We start from the raw sequence: 19,042 nt of genomic DNA on the forward strand, positions 1-19,042 counted from the left end.
ATAATATGATTCATCCTTTTTAAGTGAATACATGTCAAAGAGAGTAAAAAAAAAAAAAAAGGAAATTGACATTTTAAAGAGAAAAAAAATAGGAGTGAGAATAAAACAAGTGGCAAAAAAAAAAGATAATATGCATATTGCTGCTTGTTATTGACAGTAAGTTGAAATGTTTTTGTGTCACTAAGAATCATTAGTCTTCCTAATCGGGCTAGATTTTTTTTATCTTTTTCCTTTTTTTTATATAAACTTGCGGTCTTTGCTTTTTTTTTATATATTCTTTCTTTCTTTCTTTTTTTCTTTTTTCTTTTTTCTTTTTTTTTTATTATTTTATATTTATATATATATCAGTGCTGGTTTCACGATATTATTTTTGTTTATTATAATAAAAAATGCAACGTCGTCATCCATCATCTCATTTATCATCAACGCCTTATACACGAAAACGAACACATTTAAAACCAAGTCAAGTTGCTGTCCTTCAAGAATCATTTGTTACTAATGCTTTACCTGATGCTGCTATGCGTAGTAATCTCGCCCGGGAACTGGAAGTCAGTGAACGTACTATTCAAATTTGGTTTCAAAATCGACGGGCTAAAGCTCGTAAATCAGAAGCTTATTCTATTGGACATGGTATGTCTTCTTTAGTACCAAATGTTCGTACTGGTTGGATCGAACCTCCTCCAAGATCTCCTTCAAAATATCAACCTACTTTTCGTTCTTTGATTACTCCTCAACGTTATGAAGAAACAACAAATTATAATACTCGAACTCGATCATCAAGTTCAAGACCTGAAAAACAATTTGATCTTATCGCTTGTCCACCTACAAGAGCCATGTCCGAAGGAACTGATCGTCAAGGTAAAAAAAAAAAAAAAAAATTATTACACTTTTTTTATTTATTTATTTTTTTTTTTGATTTTAGTACTTCAACTCTCTCTTCCTGTAAATGCATTACGTATTGGTAGTTGGGCTAGATTCATGTCCTTAACATTACAAAATGAATGGGATCTTGTATGTTATTGTCATCCTTTGGAACGTATGATGGTATGGCAAGTAGAAGATGGTGGACATAAATTTCGTATTGAACTGGACTTTGATCAAATCATTCAAATTCGACTTGGACAAATGACAACAATCGACAACAATAATAATAATTCAATGATGGGACAATTGGAAGTGGATGTACATCAAGTTCGTTTTGGTATGTGTCGCTCTACAGAAAATGTTTGGGTACAATGTGGTGATTTTTCTGAAAACAAACAAGCTAGTGTTGAAACGATGCATATCCTGCAAGGCAACTACGATGCATTGAAGCATGCTTTACTGGATATTACGGCTATGGTATCGGAATTGTCTCCCAAATTGGTATTACCTCCTTCTTCCTTGGCTACTCTTGGTGATCCTTTATCCTTGTCTCCTTCTGCAACACCTGAACCTTCTTCATCTTCTTGTTCTTCCAACCAGATTCTTGTTTTAGATCATCCTTCTCTACCAATCTCTTCTTCAACTATGACTGATTTTGGTTCTTGTATGGCTGGTACTTTCAAGAAAAACACAATGACCTCTCCTGCTACTCAACAGCTTCTGACTACTTCTCCTTCTTCTTCAACTACTTCATCATCTTCTTCATCATCGTCATCTTCTTCATCAGCTTCTTCTCGTGCTTCTTCTTTTGGCGTTTCTACTTTTCAAGGTTTCATGCATCCTTCTTCCCCTTCTACTCTAAATCAATGGTTATTGGATCCAAAATTATCTTCTTTATATCTCCCACCTGATTCTTCTCCTGGTTCCTTCCAACGTCATCCACCTCCTCCACCTTTTGAACAAATGCAACAATACTATATGCAAATGTTACAGCAACAACAGCAACAACAACAACAACAACAACAACAGCAGCAGCAGCAGCAACAGCAACAGCAGCAGCAACAGCAACAGCAACAGCAACAGCAAGCTACATTTATGTGATGCTAGTGATTATCTCTTTTTTTCCAATTACCACAACGTTTATATATATATATATATATACACTTACATATATATCACCCTTTTTATTATTATTTACTATTATTATTATTTGTTTACATTGTTTTATATTCAAATACATTCTTATATATATATATATATATATATACATATATATTTCAATAAAGATATATCTATATCCATATTAGAAAGGGTGAATGGAAACCAAGCTGGTTATTGATTTCCATCTCTCTCTTTCTTTTTTTAACTTTTTTTTTTTATCTGTCTTATCTTTTTTTTTTATTGTATGTATATTAGATTCTGTCTATCATCATAAACAAAAGAATGAGTTGTATTTCGTAAGTAAATGAAGATAAAACAATTTGTGATGATGATGAATGTATTTCTCTTGAACAGTCATCATCGTCATCATCAAGATGGTTGATCTTCAAATATGATTTTTGTCATGATCTCTATCCATATTCTACCATGATGATCATCATCTATAATGATCATAGGATCATTTTTTGAAATCATTTGTCATCAGTAGGGCTCATTATATGTCCTCATTATCGGTTGTCTGGTAAGAACTCTCAGGTACTTTTTTTTTTTTTCTATTAGGGTGGGTGTTTTGGGATACCGCCAGTGAAAAAACGAAAAGTCAAATATGCGCGCAATTTTCTTTTTTGTTGCTTTCTGTTCTATTCCTTTTCTTTCTTTCTTTCTTTTTTTTTTTTGATATATCTTTTTTATTACTTCAACATGGCCAGTGCTTCATCGTCTTCTCATGGTCTTTCTATGGATTGGAATGATAGTCATCGCCTTTTTATTCAATCCATGTTATCACATCATATACTATTAGAATCCAAAGCTATTGCCATTCAAGAAAAAGTATGCGAACTAGCTGAAGGTAAATCTAAGTCTTTCACTTTTTTTTTTGGTCTTTCTATTAACTCATCTTTTCTTTTCTTTTCTTTTTTTTTTCTTCTTTGGTTATAGTGCCACTGACTGATTTTGCTGCATTTGTAGGTTTGATCAACCACAGGATCAATGAATTTGATTTTGCATTACGTCGATCTCATCACCAACATAACGGCGAGCCTGTACTTGCATTGATCAACACTAAACAAGACGATATGGCTCGAATGGCTACTAACTATGATCCAACACAAATAGCTTATTTACGAAAACTGGTAACAGAAAAAAAAAAAAAAAAAAAAAAACTAACTAACTTATTTGAAACGTTTTATTTTATATTATAGATAGAAATGATTGTGATGGCAGACGATGAGGAATTTGCAGTACGATCACTGGTAGCGATTCCTTTAGGTCCACGTACAGCGACATCATTGACATCCAAAAGTACAGAAGATTTATTAGATCAATTGGTAAAGGATGGATGGATTATGGAAATGGGTGGTGCTTATACGATGACTACACGGACTATTCTGGAATTGACTGATTATCTTCACGAACAATATGGTGATGCAATTAAGGAATGTAGCTTATGTTCAGATTTAATCATCATGGGTGAACGATGTGAGAATGGTTCTTGTAACGTACGCTTACATCATCATTGTGCACAACAACTCTTTGTCGTCAATAAACAAAGTCTCACTTGTCCTACTTGCTCCACTGCTTGGTCTCGTTTGAATACTTTTGGATTAGGTGCCTCTTAGGTCTTTTTTTTTTTTTATATTCATCTTGTTCTATATATCCCCTTTGTTTTAGTCTAGTTATATTTTTTGTATTGAATAGAATAAATTTTTTTCCTTTTTTTTTATATTTGTTTGCCTTTAGTACTACCAAACGCGGACTGAACATTGATTGATGCATGAAACGTGTACTTTTTTTTTTTTAGTCGATTTGAAAAGGGGGGCGTGAAATTAAAATGTCTTTTCTCCTTTTTTCTTTTCTTTCTTCTTCAACTCAACCTGAACAATCTTGGAAGATATTACTAATGAGCTTTTTGTGAGTACATTACTCTCTCTTTTCTTTTACGTCTCTTTATGGTATATACCTTTGTTCACCTTTTTTTTTATTTTCTATTTATTTCCGTATCATGGTAGAACAGGATTCAAGAAAAATCTCAATAGAGCTGGTCAATCGGTAAGTGAGAAGATATTTTCATAACCTATCTAAAACTCACCTTTTTTTTTGATGATGTTTTATATATAGATCATGCAAAAAACAGGCATATCAGACAAGACTATCGATGATGAATTTGCTGAAGAATACGAACGATTCAAAGTGTAAGTCATAACAACAACAAGGAAAAGTTGGAATAAAACTCACTCAATATCTATAGATTGGAACAACGTATGGAGAAATTATCAAAAGAAGCAAAAGGGTATCAAAATTCCATGAGAGCTGTGTCATCATCTCAAGTACAAATCGTTGAGTCTATGGATCAATTCTATGATGATTTGCCATCCACCTCTTGCTTTCAATCTTACAAGAAAGCCATTCAACAAATCGATACAAAAATGAAATCTGATATGGTAATATATATATAAAATAAAAGAATGACAACTTCATGATTTTATATATGATGATAGGATGATGCTTATACCGCCACGGTAGTGGAACCTTGGGCAAGATATTGTGCTTATTTTCCTGACATCAATGAAGCTATCAAACGACGACAAAAGAAACTCTTGGATTATGATAATCATCGCATCAAAGTGAGAAAACTGATAGAACGACCTAGTGATGATCCTCAACGCTTACCAACGGTAAATAAATAAATAAATATATATATAAGGAACATGAATATTTATTCTCTTTATTTTTTTTTTTTTGTAGGCAGAAAAGGAAGCTAACTTGGCTAGGGAAATGTATGAAAACATCAATTCTATTCTGATCAGTGATTTACCCAAAATTGTTGAACTTCGTGTCCCCTATGTGGATCCCTCTTTTGAAGCCATGGTCAAATCTCAATTATTGGTTGGTCAACTCGCCTATGATCAATTGGAATCCCTTCGTCCTTCTTTTCCTGGTGAAAATGAGAATGATGATCGACTACATGATATTTTACAACAAATGCGTGATCTTTCTATTTGTGGCAACGTATGATTCCTCTCTCTCTATCGCATCCTTTATTATTTATTATTATGGTTGTTATTATTATTAGTATTTTTTTTTCTTTTTGATCATTTTTATTAACATTATTCTCAAAGATACATATGCATACCAATGATAATAATAAAAAAACGGCTTGTTCCTTTATGACTCAAAATGGAAACAAATCGACGGATTTTCTTCCGATATACTCAATTTTTTTTTTTTTATGAATCATCCACATTCACCCGTTCCGTATGCAAATCATTTTCTCCATATTATCGATTCTTTCACAGTATAATGTAATAGATCAAAGACAAATACTTAAAGACAAAATACTTGGAACAAAATCCATAGGGTCAACAAGAGATAATCATCAACTTATCATCCCCTTTCTTTTATTGATCCTTTCTATAGATAGATATAAATGTATAAAAAAAAACATCCAAAATGATATAATATGTATATGCTAAACTAAAAATACAACTAGTAAGGATTCTATACACAATATATTATTTCGTCTCGCTTTGTATAAGATATCCACCAGTAGCATCTACAAAATGGACAAGTATATTAATATCGTTTGATCAGTTTGTATACCGGCCCCTTGTGTTCATCTCCTTACCATTGTTGTTCTTCAGTTCTTGCGTTCAAAATAGGAAGAGTTGTTCATGTACACAATACTGTTATCCAATACCCATTCACCAACATTCAAATACTTTTGTACATAGGATTGGAGATCATCATTTTCAATAGTGGCTACTTTAGGTCTAAACATCAATTTATATAGAATGAATAAAAACTGTCACCTGATTTCTTTTTCTTTTCTACTTACTGTAATCCAGTGTTTCGTTTGATACCAGCTAGAACAGTAGAAACAAGTACAGCATCGGCAGTCAAATGGACAAGTTTTCCCCACATGGTCATAAATAAATATTAAGAATAATAAAAAAAAAAAAAAAAAAAATAGAAAGAAAAAGAAGTGAGAAATAAAAAAAAACATCCAACCGAAATAAATAGTCGCAGTTTCAAACTTTTCGTATCATTGTCATGTGCAAATCCATACATACTTGTCCTATTTTTTTTATTACCTAGTATCATTTCCAAATATAAATTCATAAGGACCAGTCCAATGAGTGATATGACCACCAAGCAAGACAATAATCAAGAAACAAAGTAAAATAGGAAGACCATGATCCAGAACGACGTAATGAATCCAGCTTTTTGCCAAGAGTTGTTTTCGTATCTAACCACACCGCACGAGCACAATAATGTACCATGATCACATAGGTAGCATTGGAAGAGGAATTATTTCGTAAAGTTTCATCCAAGTGGCGTAAAAGATCTGATGTTTTCAAGAGTAATAATACCGCGCGAGGTAAAGTGGCCAAAATAGCAGCAATTTTATGCAAGAATAATCCTGTTCGACCAGATACACGTTCCATTTCTGTAGCAGTTCGGTAAGAGGACAAGTTCGCCGCTTCGATCGTATGCCATTCACGGCCCGTGAGAAGAGAAGCAAATAATCGATGTGATTGTGCACGACATCCCAATCTATCTGCATAAAACCGAATTCCTTTTTCATCACCGCGAATCAATGACGTCCACAAGTGAGCATAATCCGTCCATGTATTGTGTTCAAGTGTCCAGTATAATCCATGATCCAGTAATACAATATCAAAGTTCTTTCTATGATGTGTTGTTCCAGTTACTCGAGGTCGAATCAATATGTTTCCAGGATCTGTTGGCCAAAAAAAAAAAAGATAATCAGTAGGCTTGTATTGATTTACATAAAAAAAAAAAAAAAAAAAAAGGACTTACGTGGGTCACAGTGGACAAAGCTATCAAAAAAAAAAAAAAAAAAAAAAAGATAAATCTATTGTTTTAGTATGTGAAAGAATATTTTTGGTTGTTTGTAGATTTACCCGTGCAAAAACATCATTTTAGAAAAAATGGTGGTGATTTCCGCAGAGACTTGACCAGGATCAATCTTGTGTTTTTCCATGAATTGTAAATCATCAGGTCGAGCACCCTCTATAACTAGAAATGAAAAGTTATAGAAAATAAATAATAATAATAATAATAATAATAATAAAAAAAAAGAAACTTACATTCCATACACAAAATACGACGTTGAGCCCAAATGATACAAGGCACTACCAAAGCTGTAGGAGGATCCCCATTGACACGTTGATCATGATCAAAATTAGACATTACTTGTTGAGCATTACGAGCTTCATGGGCAAAATCCAATTCCTGAGGTAAAGCTTCTTGCATTTCTTGCAAAATCCATTGAAAACCAAAATCCGGGAACGTCCATGTGATCAAATCGAGTAATACAGAGACAGTATCCATATCCATTTGATAAAATTCATCCAATCGAGGGTGTTGTAATTTGACAGCGACCACCAACCCATCCTCCGTTTTTGTTGATTTCAACTTGGCCTTATGCACCTGAGCTAAAGACGCCACACCTAAAGGATGATCCCAGTCAAACCAATCAAAAATATCGTCTACCCATTGTCCATCATGATCCTGTAAAAATTACTGTTCTAATTCATCACGAGAACTAGTAGGGTCACATCGAATCTTGTAGTACCGCTAGCGTAGTTGTCCATTCCAAAGGTAAGATATACTTCATCGCTGACACGTGTTTTCCCAATTTCACATAGATCCCACCAAGTCGTTGTAATCCTTCCAGTACTCGTTGTGCAGCTCTCAAATGACATTTTTTCTTCTCCAAATCCACCATTGCACCATCGTAGTCATGGTATTGGCATGTCAAGTAAAACTATTGATAATCTAGAGCAACTCGGATCCCTACCCAGGTGGCCTGGCTGACACGATGGATGGCTTGCATTGAATGACGAAAAGATGCACCATAGGAAGAATGTTCGTAGCAGTAATAAGAAACGGCTGTCAAGGTGGCGCCCACGGCTGTACGCTTTGTCCAAACAGAGAGTAGAAGTTGAATGGGAGTGTTGTCGCTGGCTTTTGTAGATGTAACAGAAGGGATGGTATAAAGACACCGTTGGTTGGAAAAGGAAAGAACACGGATTATTCGAACACCCTTCAAGAGTGATAGGTGTTGCATCATGACATTTGAAGAGAAAAAAAAAAAAAAAAGGAGTAAAGAAAAAAAAAATTAACTGATTTTTTTTTCTGTAAATATATTTGCGGTGATTCTTTTATTACGGAAATGGACGACTGATGATTAATGATATCAATAGATACTTTCTTATTATAATCTTCTTAATGATCATAGTTAAATCAATAATTTTAACCGTTCTCAACAATAAAACCTGTTCTTTTTTTTTTTTTCTGCATTGTTTATCATCACTTTTTTTTTTTATCATCAATGAAAAGTAATCATCATCATCCGATCACTGATTAAAAAAAAAAAAAAAAAGAATTCACACCTCCCTTTTTATTCTTAGTATCATTCCATTCTTTCTATGTCTGAGCTCTATATGCTTAACCCAGGTAGCAAAAACCTGCGACGTTTAAAACTTTGGTTGGAAGTATTAAAAAAAAAGTAAGACTTTAATTATCATATTTCTTTTTCTATTCTTTTTTTTTTATATTCTCTTTTTGGTACAATCAATACAATGCAAATCACTCATTTTATTACTTGCAAACCATATTATTTACAGTAATTATCTATTCCGCTAATTCTTCTAAAAAAACAGTATCCTGCTTCACCTACCTTAAATGCTCCTCTACGCGGCATTTTAAAAACCTGGCAAAAAAAAAAGTTTTTCTTCTCGACTTTTTTTTATTTCTTTCTGTTATTCTACCTTTCGTTTTTCCGCATAACGTTGTTAACGAGCATGGCACCTCACAAATCAAAGCAACAAGTGATGTATGCTCAATCGGAAGAAGAAGAAGAACACGATGATGAAGAATATGGATTCGACTATACCGATGACGAAGAACAACAAGTAAGACATTTATCCAATAGATCGATCTATAAAAAAGAATTACTCCCTGTTTACTTGATATACTTTGATATTATAGGTAGCCAATGATACCAGTGAAGAAGAAGAAGAAGAAGAAGAAGAAGAAGAGGAAGACGAAGAAAGTGATGATCACATGGACAAGGCATCTCAAGCAGCAAAATTAGAAAAATTGAAAAGAAGTAAGTAACGATGAAAAAAAAGAAACAGATCTTTGACTCATCCTCCATTACTTTTTTTAGGTCTTGCTCATGTGTCATTTGAACAGTTAGCTGAAATCAAAAGCAAAATGGGTATGAAGGATTTCAAGTTAGCCAGACAAGATAATAACGATAATGACGACAGTGATGACAATCAAGATGATCCAACAAGTCGACACAACAATAAAAAAGTATCCAAAGCACAAATCATTCAAGATATCAAAAATGCAGCCAGTAAATTAAAGGGAACTCGGAATCGTATGAAAAAAGAAGATATGAAACGAACAAATAAACACAGGTAAAAAAAAAAAAAAAAAAAAAAAAGGATCATACTTTTCTTTTTGATAAAAGATGATTTTTTTTTATTCATACTTTTATTATTATTGTTATTTTATTCTAGTCCAATGGAAATGTCATCCAAACGAAAAGTAAGCCGATTTAGAGATGTAGTAGAAACAGCCGCAACGGTAAGAAACCAAAAAAAAAAAAAATACTGGTATGATAATAAATGATGAATTATTTATTTATTAGAAACGACGAGATCCCCGTTTTGATAAGTTGTCTGGACAATTGAATGAAGACTTATTTGAAAAATCATATGGATTCCTTACTGATTATAGACAAGATGAACAAAAAGCATTAATGGCTCGATTACATAAGGTGAAGGATCCGGAAGAAAAGGCACGAATCAAAGCAACTTTGACTAGTATGGTAAGTAACGTGGGATTCGGTTTTATTACGTTATATGATTACTTACTATGTGTCTTGTGATTCCTTATTATTATTTATTACGTTATAGAAATCGAAAGAAATGGCGGCAGCAGATATGAAAAGAAAACAAGCTTTGGCAAGAGAAAGAAAGAAAGTAGAAGCGGATTTGGTCAAACAAGGCAAACAACCCTACTTTTTGAAGAAATGTAAGTTTTTAAACAGTCGGCTACTAAAAATGCACTTCATTTATGAAAACCTTAAAAAACTTGTTGGTAACCATGATCTCATGCTTTCTTCCATTTTTTTTTTATAGCTGAAAAACGAAAATTGGAATTGGTAGACAAATACAATCAACTTGGAGAAAAACGTATGGACCGAATATTGGAAAAACGACGAAAAAAGAATGCCAACAAAGATCACAAACGAGTACCATTCAAACGACGATCGACATAATTGGATTCTTTGTACTTTGTAGTACAAATAAATGCGACCCTTTTTTTTTTATTATTTTATACTTTTGTAGAATATTTTGGTGGTGGTTACTAGGGTTATTAGTTTAGTGTCATTTTTTTTTTTTTTGATGATGATGAAATAAACTTTGTTCCTTTATGTATTACCTATAAAATTAACTCTTTTTTTTTCCTCTTTCTTTTTTTTTTTTCTTCTTCTTTACTTTATTCCCCTTTCCTTTCTTTACTTTATATGAAAACTTTTTCCTTGAAGGCGATTGTGATTGCCCTATTCGCTACATCGGTAGTGGTTTCTGGCAAGAATTCCCATCATGGTTCTCATGGTTCTACACACAAAACTCCTCCTACTTCTTCTGCTCCTACAAAAGCAGCTTCTAATGTGAAACTGGCTGCTTATGTCACTGATTGGGTAATCCATAGTAATGATCTCATTTCAAATCATCATAACCTTTTCTTATCTTTTTATAGGCCCTTCCTTCCAAGATCGCTTGGTCCAAATTGGATCATGTTTACTATGCTTTCGGTATTCCTGATAAAACTGGTGCTCTTGGTTCTTTCGATACTGCTCAACTTAAAAATGGTAAGTACCGTTTATATTCTTCATCATCTTTTTTACTAAATTCTTTTTTGATATAGTTGTCAGTGAAGCTCATAGTAACAACAAGACTATCAGTCTTAGTGTCGGAGGGTAAATGTTAAATGATGTTTTCCCAAATAAAGTATCTGACTCTTTTTTCTTCCTTTTCTTTTTTTCCATAGATGGACTGGTTCCCTTCATTTTTCAACCTTGGTACGTACCTCCGCTTCTCGTGATGCTTTTGCTGCTATTCTTGAAAAGGCTGTTGCTGATTACAACTTGGATGGTATTGATATTGACTGGGGTAAAACATGTATATATATTTCTTTTTCTGTTTCTTTACCAATCAATGTTCTAATATATTTTAATTATAGAATATCCCAATAGTCCCAATGGTGTAGCATGTAATTCAATGTAAAGTCTATCATCACATATCTTTTTTTTTAAAAAAAAAAAAAAAAAAACGCTCAACTCAATTCTTTTTTTCTGTTCAAATAGTAACTCTGCCGATACTGACAACTTTTTATCTCTGATGAAGAATTTACGTCAACGTTTGGGTGATAACAAATTGATCACAGCTGCTGTAGCCACTGCTCCTTTCTTTGATAGTAGCCAAAGTCCTTCCTCTTATCTTGATTCTTCATGGGGTACTACTGTTGATTACTTGAACATCATGGTAAAAAAAAAAAAAAAAAAAAAAAAAAAAAAAAGGAAAACAATGGATGATCACTGACCATCATCTATGATATAGGTCTATGATTTAGCAGGTATGTGGAATCCTACAACTAGCTCCAATTCGGCATTGAAGAATGGTGGTGATGAAGGCAGTGTGGACCAAGCAATTCAACAATGGACGGATGCTGGTTTCCCTGGCAACAAGTTAGTGGTGGGTTGTCCTTTCTATGGTTATCTTGCTGCTGTCAGTCAACCGGTCACAGCTAGTTCAGAAAACGTCCCCTTTTCTGGTAAAACTCAAATCCAAGGTGATCAATATGATGAAAAAGGTGCTGATCCTTGTCCTGGTGCTACTGCTACTTATTCTGGTGAATACCAATACCGTTCCATTGTCGCTGATGGTATCCAAAACAATCAATCTTCCTGGACTACCTTTTGGGATGACAAGACTTCCACTCCTTATGCTTATAATTCCGCTAAGAAGACTATGCTTACCTTTGACAACCCTGCTTCTCTTAAGCTCAAGGCTTCTTATGTCGTCCAGAATAAATTGGGTGGTTTGATGCTCTGGTCTTTGGAAATGGTAAAAAAAAAAAAAAAAAAAAAAGTAACCTGTAAATCAAAACTCATTGGCCTTTTTTTTAAAATAATAATAATAATAATAATAATAATAATAATATAGGATGATGCTAACAACTCTTTGTTATCTGCCATGCAAGCTGTACGTCAATAAATCTAGTCTCTCTCTCTCTCAACCAAACCTATCCCCTCTCTATGCGTTTCTTTTATTTGATGCGTACTTATTTTATTCAGTTTATTAGTTAGTATTTATTCTTTCAATAAAGAATCGTTTTTATTGTCTGTTCTCTTTTTTCTTTCTAGTCATCATAGAATATCTATTAAATGATACGTTTACCATATAGGTCACCAAATAATATCATTAATGAAGCGGGGGATGTGTGATAATGGTATGATGATCATTTTATTACTTGTCATTTTAAGTTTAGTTAATTTACTCCAATCTTTCCAATTCTTTTTTTTTTTGGGTGGTATAGTTCAACGTGTAAACCATAAACTGATATAGTTTTTTTTTTTTCTGAATCCACTTTATCTTTTATTCATGATGACTATACACATCTGTCACAAAGTGATCAATCTATCAACTAAAATCATCACTTTCTGTACGATGAATTCCGTGACGGAGATAAAACTGAGTCGAGCTGATTGGTGAATCTTCTTTTTCTGGATCCAGGTACAAATTCTTCAAAAGTCGCATTGTTACACATCCTCATACACAAACACGCACACACAGTACAAAATAATAACAAGACTACATTTTTTTTTATACAAAATGATCAAGTTTTATTGAATAGTATACGAATGACGATCTACAAATTTTGTATCACAAATAATAAAGGGAATACACTGAAAAAAAGGTGAAAGTAAAAAAAAAAAAAAAAGAGGTAATATATAAAAAAGGATGAATATATGTATGTATAAAAGAGGACAGGAAAACGGGGATGTGGAAACTAATTAAACACAATCAGTAATATCAATAGTAGGGACTCTACCACAAAACTTGAGAAGTAAACGACCATTTTCAAGATCGGCCAAACCCTCATCATGATAAGAGGTACGAGCACGGAGATAGTTTGCAGCTTTGATGCTTGCATGACGGTAATGAAGAGCTTGTTGTTTGCGCTTGGTATCCTTAGCAGGGAGATCAGTCTTTGCCCAGGCGTGGGTTTCATGAAGATATTCACGGATCATGTCTTCATAATCTTGATATTCAGGAGTCTTCTTTCGATCCAATGTGCCAGCAGGAGGGCAAGGGAATTTATCATTATTTACCTTGATTTCTTCAGTACCAGTGAGGAAGGGTGGTAACACATTCATATCAACAAAACCAGCCAATTCATCCAAGTTTTTAGTAAAGTGAATCTTGCTAGCAACAACAGGATCCAAAAGAGGAGTGATCATGGTCCACACTAATTCCAATATAAAGTATTAATTCTTGTCAACCTAATTTTCTTTCATTTTCCTTTTTATATATCTTCCTTACCAGTAGAGAATACCCAAGGAGCCTTGTGAATCAAACAAGAACCTAAAGTTTCTGGATAATAAGCTTCGAAACAGTTGAGTAAGAATTTGACGAATTCGAAATCCTATATAAATAAGAATAGAGAAGGAAAATGATGTCAATATATTTATATATACATCATTATCATGATATTGACCACTCTTTTATTTTTCATTCCTTTCCACTTTACCATGTTTGCAAGAGTGAATCCTTCCAAGTTGAAGACAATACAAGAAGATTCCACAGGTTGATGAACAATCATACGAGAGGTTTCCATCACATAAAGAGTCATAAGTTTGATGACTTCAAAGTCTTGGTCTTCCTTTTTGTGGAAACGAACGTTGATGTAACTATGATACAAATAAATAAAGAAGGTTATAAAATATTATATAAATGTATATTAGATACTTACGAAATACCACGACCTTCTTTATCAGGACCACCCAAGACAGACTTGTTGCTGTGTAAGTTTTTAATAAAAGATTCACCCATACCAGGCTTGAGAGTTTCAAGTTCATTACGAATACCAGTTTCACCAAGAGCAGTAATATCGTCAACACGCATAACAATACGCCATCGGAGACAGTTCATTAACATGTTGAAACCAGCATCCAAGTCCCACTTTCTAGCACGCAAGAAACGAAGTACCACAGCATCTGGATTGTCGCCAGCAACCATATTCCAAAATGTAATACCGAGAGCTTCACCAGGAATAAGAGGAAGAGCCTTTTCAAGAGGAAGAGATAACCATTCAGGATTAGCAGTGGCGCCAAGGAAAAGATCTTTGTTTTCAGTAGATTCTTTCTTGCCACCAAAACCCCAACGAGACTTTTTAACTTCCTTTACTTCTTCTACTTTAACAGGAGGTACCCATTCAACACCTTTTTGTTGAAAAACTTCAATCAATCGGAGCCAAGTTTTCTTCAATCCTTCGTTTTCTTTGTCAGTCAAAGTATCAACACGTCCTGGTAAAGGAGCAGCACCGTTTGTTGTAGCAGCAGTCATATTATATAAGTATAGTTCTGTTTTGGTATAAATAAAGAAAAGAAATAAGAGAAAAAAAAAAGAAATGGAAAAAAGAAAATATCAATTTTTATATGGGCTTGCTGCTTTTGAAATAAATTTGAGAAGGAAAAAGGATCACAAGAAACTAGTCCTTCTTCTCCAACCTCCCCCCTCTCTTTCTTTTTTATTTTTATAACTCCCCCCAAACTAAAGATATAAGGTTTCTTCCGTATTACAATCAAAAATCTATCACACTTGTATGAAACAAACTTTTAATCAGTCTATTTACTATTCCAACAATCATCATTTTAAAAATCTCATTATTTAATTGATTTATGTGATTTATATTCATTTGATACTTTTGACAACAATATTGAAATGGATCATTCTTCTTTTTTCTTTTTTGGAGTAAAATATTAGATTTCCGCAAAGTTGAGAGGTTCATTACACAAAAGAGTGTTTTGCTGCCCAAATAGAAATTGTGAAAACGAGGGCAAAGAACAATTTCTTGGATGGTGAGAATTTCATGATTTTTTTCACAAGAGTTATCATTAATAGCATAACCCTTTTTTTTTTTTTTGTCCTTCCAATTGAATGTCAAGATCATCAATACAAAACAAAACAAAAATATACCATTAGAAAATATTAAACCTTTTATATTCTTTTTTGTTTGGCAACAATAAATTCAGTAATAGTTGAATATGATCATCATTATCAACGACGTCTTGTTAGTAACATTTTAGTTTTTTATTACCCCACTCGTGCCTGAAGACAATACAGATTTTTTTTTTTTTGCTTGAACTGAAATCACGTGGTACTAACTTGTCTTTTGTCAGTTTTGGGGGGTTACTGAGTAAGGAGTATATATCATCATTAATTCTCTTTTACAATAGAATTCTAAATGAAGGAAAAAGGTTCTTTTGGAATGGATGATGATCATTGAAAAACAAAATCATCATGATGGAAGATCACATATACAAATAAACACACAGACAACAAGACAATTGAATACACTGGGTTGAAATCATATCATGTGAAAGCTAGTATGATTACAAAAGTGGTCCATGCCCATCGTATATCCCCAACCAAAAAAAAAAAAAAAAAAAAAAAAAAAACTGTAAATTGCGGAATGATTACTGATTTCTATATATGTACTTTTAAGGCTGACAGTTGGAAAAAATGTGGAGCAATTCATACCCAGTAGCACTCGTGACGTGAGATGTCAAAGTTTTGTTATCATTAGATTCATTGCCTATGTTTCAAAATTTTGCAACCAAGTATTAGCATGAATGGATTGATACTAAATGTAAACTATTGAATACAGATATCAACGTTGATTTGTTGTTAAGTCATGGGTATGATGACATTTCTAAAACCGAATGAGACCATTTTTTTTTTCTTTACTCATTTTTTTGTTTTAATTTTTTTTCTCTCTTCTTTATCCAAACAAAATATATCAGCTATTCAAATTATGGAGCCATCTAGTAAAGATGACAATGCTGCATATGTATCGGCAGCTCAATACTATACTACAGGTGATAATGCAGCAAGGAATCGTACGAGGGCTTATACGGTAATAGCTCATTTTTTTTTTAAAAGTCCACCTGCATCATCGAAATCAATTGATTTTTTTTTCCTTTTTCTTCTTTTCTTTCTTTCTTTCCTCTCAATTATCTAGCGTCCAGAAATAGGCTCAAAATATGAAATAGAAACTGTTCTTCGTCGTGCATCTCATGGTAAATATATTTATATATAAAAGTTTATAATGAACTAACTTTAATTATTTTATAGAGGATAAAGGCAAAGCACGCAAATTCCTTATCAATGTTGAAGACACTAGAAAACTCCTTTTGGAACGTGAAGATACCGACAATGATTTCCAAATAACGGTAAATGATATTGGACCGAAGACCTTGGCTCTAGGTACAGCTGATTCAGGTGGTTTCCGTAAAATTGGCATTCGTGGCAATTATATGCTCTCTAACTTATTACAAGAACTTGCACTGGCTGACGATTATGGACGCAAGTACATTGTTTTGGATGAAGATCGACTTTGTGAAAACCCTGTTAATCGATTATCAAGAATGATTCGTCATACCTTTTGGGATGGATTGACCCGTTGTATCGATGCTGATGGTCTGAATACAATATGCGCTGATACAAAGGACCGTACAGGTGAAAACCGACCTAGGATTTATATTCCCTATGGTGAGCAACGGATGTACGACTATTACAAAGAAACTGCAAGAACAAGGCCTCATTTACATGATCTCCAAGTAGAATTCTTACCCAAGAATATCACAGCCGAATATGTTCGTGATATCAACACACGTCCTGGTATATTAGCCCTAAACATGGTGGAAGGTGATGATGGACAGCTCAAAGGATGTCCTTTTGTAGTACCTGGTGGACGATTCAATGAAATGTATGGATGGGACTCTTACTTTGAAGTACTGGGCTTATTGGCTGATAATCGTGTAGCTATGGCGAAAAGTATGACGGATAATTTTGCCTTTGAAATCAAACATTATGGGAAAATCTTGAATGCTAATCGATCATATTATCTCTGTCGCTCTCAACCTCCCTTTTTGACTGATATGGCACTACGAATTTATGACAAGATGGACACTATCTATCCGGGCAAGGAAAAAGAAAACAAGGAATGGTTACGGTCTATACTGCAATCAGCCATCAAGGAATATCATCAAGTTTGGATGTCATCCCCACGCTTAGATCCCAAGACAATGTTATCTCGGTATCGACCTGATGGTCTTGGTATTCCTCCTGAAACAGAAGCTTCTCACTTTGATCATATTATTGAAAGATACTCAAAACCTTTGGGCCTTCCTATTCCTGAATACGATTATCTCTACACACAAGGTAAAATCAGGGAACCCGAACTGGATGAATATTTTTTACACGACAGAGCCGTACGAGAATCTGGTCATGACACTACTTATAGATTTGAAGGTGTTTGTGCAAACTTGGCCACCATCGATTTGAATTCTCTCTTGTATCGTTATGAAGTGGATTTGGCAACTGCTATTGACAATATTCTTGATGGTGAACTTGTGGATATGGATACTGGTGAACGACAGACAAGCAATATATGGTACGATCGTGCGAGACAACGGAAAGAAAGAATCAATACATATCTATGGAATGCCGAAAATAGCCTGTATTATGATTATGACACCGTCAAGGAAAAACAAACGACATACGAAAGTGCTACTGCATTTTGGGCTTTGTGGGCAGGATGTGCAAGTGCAGATCAAGCAGATGCATTGGCGACCAACTCTCTATTCAAGTTTGAAACAAAAGGTGGATTAGTTTCTGGTACTGAAAATTCACGTGGCAAGATCTCACTATCAAGGCCAAATCGACAATGGGATTTTCCATTTGGTTGGGCTCCTCATCAAATTCTGGCTTGGGAAGGATTCGAAAAATATGGTATGAAGAGCATTTCTGAACGATTGGCTTACCGTTGGCTTTACACGTAAGAAAAAAAAATTAGAAAATGATTAATTTTTTTTCCTGAACATTTCATACAATGATTGATTTGAATAGGATCACCAAGGCATTTGTGGAATTCAATGGAGTGGTACCAGAAAAGTTTGATGTAGTAGCCATGTCACATAAGGTGGAAGTGGAATATGGTAATCAAGGTACTGATTTCAAGTATGTTCCTCGTGAAGGTTTTGGATGGATGAACTCCAGTTATGAAGTGGGTCTTCTTTACTTGAAAACCAGTTTAGTGCGTGCTCTAGGTACATTAACCGATCCGGATGATCTCTTTGCCAAGTCTTTACAATACGAACAAGAAAATAGATCTCCTGATGTACAAGTACAAGCCGATATGCGTCGTCGTGCCTCTACTATTGCTGCTCGACACTTTGCTCATAGTCATGATCCCGATGCCACTGAAGCCGCCACTACCAAGATATATGCTGAAGCCGTCGATGATCATCAGTATGCTCATTCTTTGTCGCCAGAACCTCAGTTTTTAGATGTAGATTACAGTCAACCTCATATTAGTCCAAGTCAAGAAAATTTGGATCTACAACTTTTAGCCCCATGAAAATAAAAATAAAATCCATTTTATACTCAATCTATATACACTTTTTTTTTTTTCTTTTTTGATAGTATGGAGATGAATGAGGTGAATGGGATGGTAATGGGTGATGGTGGATGATGTGATGAAGGATGATGTGATGGATGATATCTTTTAATCGTGCGGGTAGAAAAAGAAACGTTTGATAATATTGAATGACATCCCGTGATATTTGATTACTTTGATATAGAAATTATGATAGCTGCTTATTTTAACAAAAAGATGGCGTTTCTTT

General features: G+C 34.0%; 9 protein-coding genes across 9 annotated transcripts; 6 read left to right on the forward strand and 3 right to left on the reverse strand.

Annotated features, from left to right (window-relative positions):
• Positions 1–321: 321 nt before the first annotated feature.
• Positions 322–1,965, forward strand: BX664DRAFT_360618 (uncharacterized protein; the record flags this gene model as incomplete). Its single annotated transcript, XM_051548176.1, has 2 exons — positions 322–858; positions 923–1,965. The coding sequence occupies exons 1-2, from the start codon at positions 390–392 to the stop codon at positions 1,963–1,965; spliced, it is 1,512 nt and encodes a 503-aa protein (XP_051398203.1). The 5' UTR covers positions 322–389.
• A 741-nt stretch (positions 1,966–2,706) lies between these two features.
• Positions 2,707–3,873, forward strand: BX664DRAFT_337793 (Nse1 non-SMC component of SMC5-6 complex-domain-containing protein). The gene is made up of 3 exons (XM_051546301.1): positions 2,707–2,872; positions 2,962–3,155; positions 3,225–3,873. The coding sequence occupies exons 1-3, from the start codon at positions 2,725–2,727 to the stop codon at positions 3,639–3,641; spliced, it is 759 nt and encodes a 252-aa protein (XP_051398204.1). The 5' UTR covers positions 2,707–2,724; the 3' UTR covers positions 3,642–3,873.
• Position 3,874: 1 nt separating this feature from the next.
• On the forward strand, positions 3,875–5,179 carry BX664DRAFT_337796 (reduced viability upon starvation protein). The gene is made up of 6 exons (XM_051546302.1): positions 3,875–3,933; positions 4,032–4,071; positions 4,141–4,214; positions 4,271–4,463; positions 4,521–4,697; positions 4,768–5,179. Exons 1-6 carry the CDS (start codon positions 3,923–3,925, stop codon positions 5,035–5,037), a joined length of 765 nt encoding a protein of 254 aa, XP_051398205.1. The 5' UTR covers positions 3,875–3,922; the 3' UTR covers positions 5,038–5,179.
• A 480-nt stretch (positions 5,180–5,659) lies between these two features.
• BX664DRAFT_351571 (uncharacterized protein) lies at positions 5,660–5,943 on the reverse strand (the record flags this gene model as incomplete). The annotated part of the gene is made up of 2 exons (XM_051547661.1): positions 5,660–5,792; positions 5,858–5,943. The coding sequence occupies 2 exons, from the start codon at positions 5,941–5,943 to the stop codon at positions 5,660–5,662; spliced, it is 219 nt and encodes a 72-aa protein (XP_051398206.1).
• A 194-nt stretch (positions 5,944–6,137) lies between these two features.
• BX664DRAFT_316321 (ABC1 family-domain-containing protein) lies at positions 6,138–8,119 on the reverse strand (the record flags this gene model as incomplete). The annotated part of the gene is made up of 6 exons (XM_051542714.1): positions 6,138–6,763; positions 6,844–6,863; positions 6,948–7,062; positions 7,134–7,557; positions 7,622–7,813; positions 7,847–8,119. 6 exons carry the CDS (start codon positions 8,117–8,119, stop codon positions 6,138–6,140), a joined length of 1,650 nt encoding a protein of 549 aa, XP_051398207.1.
• An 824-nt stretch (positions 8,120–8,943) lies between these two features.
• BX664DRAFT_337802 (uncharacterized protein) lies at positions 8,944–10,468 on the forward strand. The gene is made up of 7 exons (XM_051546303.1): positions 8,944–8,963; positions 9,040–9,160; positions 9,221–9,476; positions 9,579–9,645; positions 9,710–9,889; positions 9,978–10,095; positions 10,203–10,468. The coding sequence occupies exons 2-7, from the start codon at positions 9,115–9,117 to the stop codon at positions 10,340–10,342; spliced, it is 807 nt and encodes a 268-aa protein (XP_051398208.1). The 5' UTR covers positions 8,944–8,963; positions 9,040–9,114; the 3' UTR covers positions 10,343–10,468.
• A 67-nt stretch (positions 10,469–10,535) lies between these two features.
• BX664DRAFT_300296 (glycoside hydrolase superfamily) lies at positions 10,536–12,344 on the forward strand (the record flags this gene model as incomplete). The annotated part of the gene is made up of 8 exons (XM_051542334.1): positions 10,536–10,768; positions 10,828–10,939; positions 10,996–11,047; positions 11,119–11,240; positions 11,311–11,350; positions 11,435–11,612; positions 11,688–12,194; positions 12,294–12,344. Exons 1-8 carry the CDS (start codon positions 10,592–10,594, stop codon positions 12,342–12,344), a joined length of 1,239 nt encoding a protein of 412 aa, XP_051398209.1. The 5' UTR covers positions 10,536–10,591.
• Positions 12,345–12,897: 553 nt separating this feature from the next.
• On the reverse strand, positions 12,898–14,813 carry BX664DRAFT_300299 (CRAL-TRIO domain-containing protein). Its single transcript, XM_051542335.1, has 4 exons — positions 14,104–14,813; positions 13,882–14,041; positions 13,674–13,776; positions 12,898–13,599 (listed from the first exon to the last, which is right to left on the reverse strand). The coding sequence occupies exons 1-4, from the start codon at positions 14,694–14,696 to the stop codon at positions 13,145–13,147; spliced, it is 1,311 nt and encodes a 436-aa protein (XP_051398210.1). The 5' UTR covers positions 14,697–14,813; the 3' UTR covers positions 12,898–13,144.
• A 1,234-nt stretch (positions 14,814–16,047) lies between these two features.
• Positions 16,048–18,808, forward strand: BX664DRAFT_387480 (trehalase-domain-containing protein; the record flags this gene model as incomplete). The annotated part of the gene is made up of 5 exons (XM_051549388.1): positions 16,048–16,051; positions 16,157–16,269; positions 16,375–16,432; positions 16,488–18,192; positions 18,264–18,808. 5 exons carry the CDS (start codon positions 16,048–16,050, stop codon positions 18,772–18,774), a joined length of 2,391 nt encoding a protein of 796 aa, XP_051398211.1. The 3' UTR covers positions 18,775–18,808.
• Between the last annotated feature and the right edge of the window lie 234 nt (positions 18,809–19,042).

The sequence above is a fragment of the Halteromyces radiatus genome (assembly GCF_025201355.1).
Source record: "Halteromyces radiatus strain CBS 162.75 chromosome Unknown BX664scaffold_6, whole genome shotgun sequence".
Classification (NCBI taxonomy): Eukaryota; Fungi; Mucoromycota; class Mucoromycetes; order Mucorales; family Cunninghamellaceae; genus Halteromyces; species Halteromyces radiatus.

Bases quoted from the DNA above. Each gene is read 5' to 3' on its own strand.
- BX664DRAFT_337802 (XM_051546303.1), top strand. From the start codon at position 9,115: ATGGACAAGGCATCTCAAGCAGCAAAATTAGAAAAATTGAAAAGAA. The intron at 9,477-9,578 runs GTAAAAAAAAAA...ATTTTATTCTAG, and splicing joins AAACGAACAAATAAACACAG to TCCAATGGAAATGTCATCCA. The intron at 9,890-9,977 runs GTAAGTAACGTG...ATTACGTTATAG, and splicing joins AAGCAACTTTGACTAGTATG to AAATCGAAAGAAATGGCGGC.
- BX664DRAFT_300299 (XM_051542335.1), bottom strand. From the start codon at position 14,696: ATGACTGCTGCTACAACAAACGGTGCTGCTCCTTTACCAGGACGTGTT. The intron at 14,042-14,103 runs GTAAGTATCTAA...TTTGTATCATAG, and splicing joins AAAGAAGGTCGTGGTATTTC to TTACATCAACGTTCGTTTCC. The intron at 13,777-13,881 runs GTAAAGTGGAAA...TTATTTATATAG, and splicing joins GATTCACTCTTGCAAACATG to GATTTCGAATTCGTCAAATT.
- BX664DRAFT_337793 (XM_051546301.1), top strand. From the start codon at position 2,725: ATGGCCAGTGCTTCATCGTCTTCTCATGGTCTTTCTATGGATTGGAAT. The intron at 2,873-2,961 runs GTAAATCTAAGT...CTTTGGTTATAG, and splicing joins AGTATGCGAACTAGCTGAAG to TGCCACTGACTGATTTTGCT. The intron at 3,156-3,224 runs GTAACAGAAAAA...TTTATATTATAG, and splicing joins TAGCTTATTTACGAAAACTG to ATAGAAATGATTGTGATGGC.
- BX664DRAFT_337796 (XM_051546302.1), top strand. The intron at 4,215-4,270 runs GTAAGTCATAAC...CAATATCTATAG, and splicing joins GAATACGAACGATTCAAAGT to ATTGGAACAACGTATGGAGA. The intron at 4,698-4,767 runs GTAAATAAATAA...TTTTTTTTGTAG, and splicing joins ATCCTCAACGCTTACCAACG to GCAGAAAAGGAAGCTAACTT.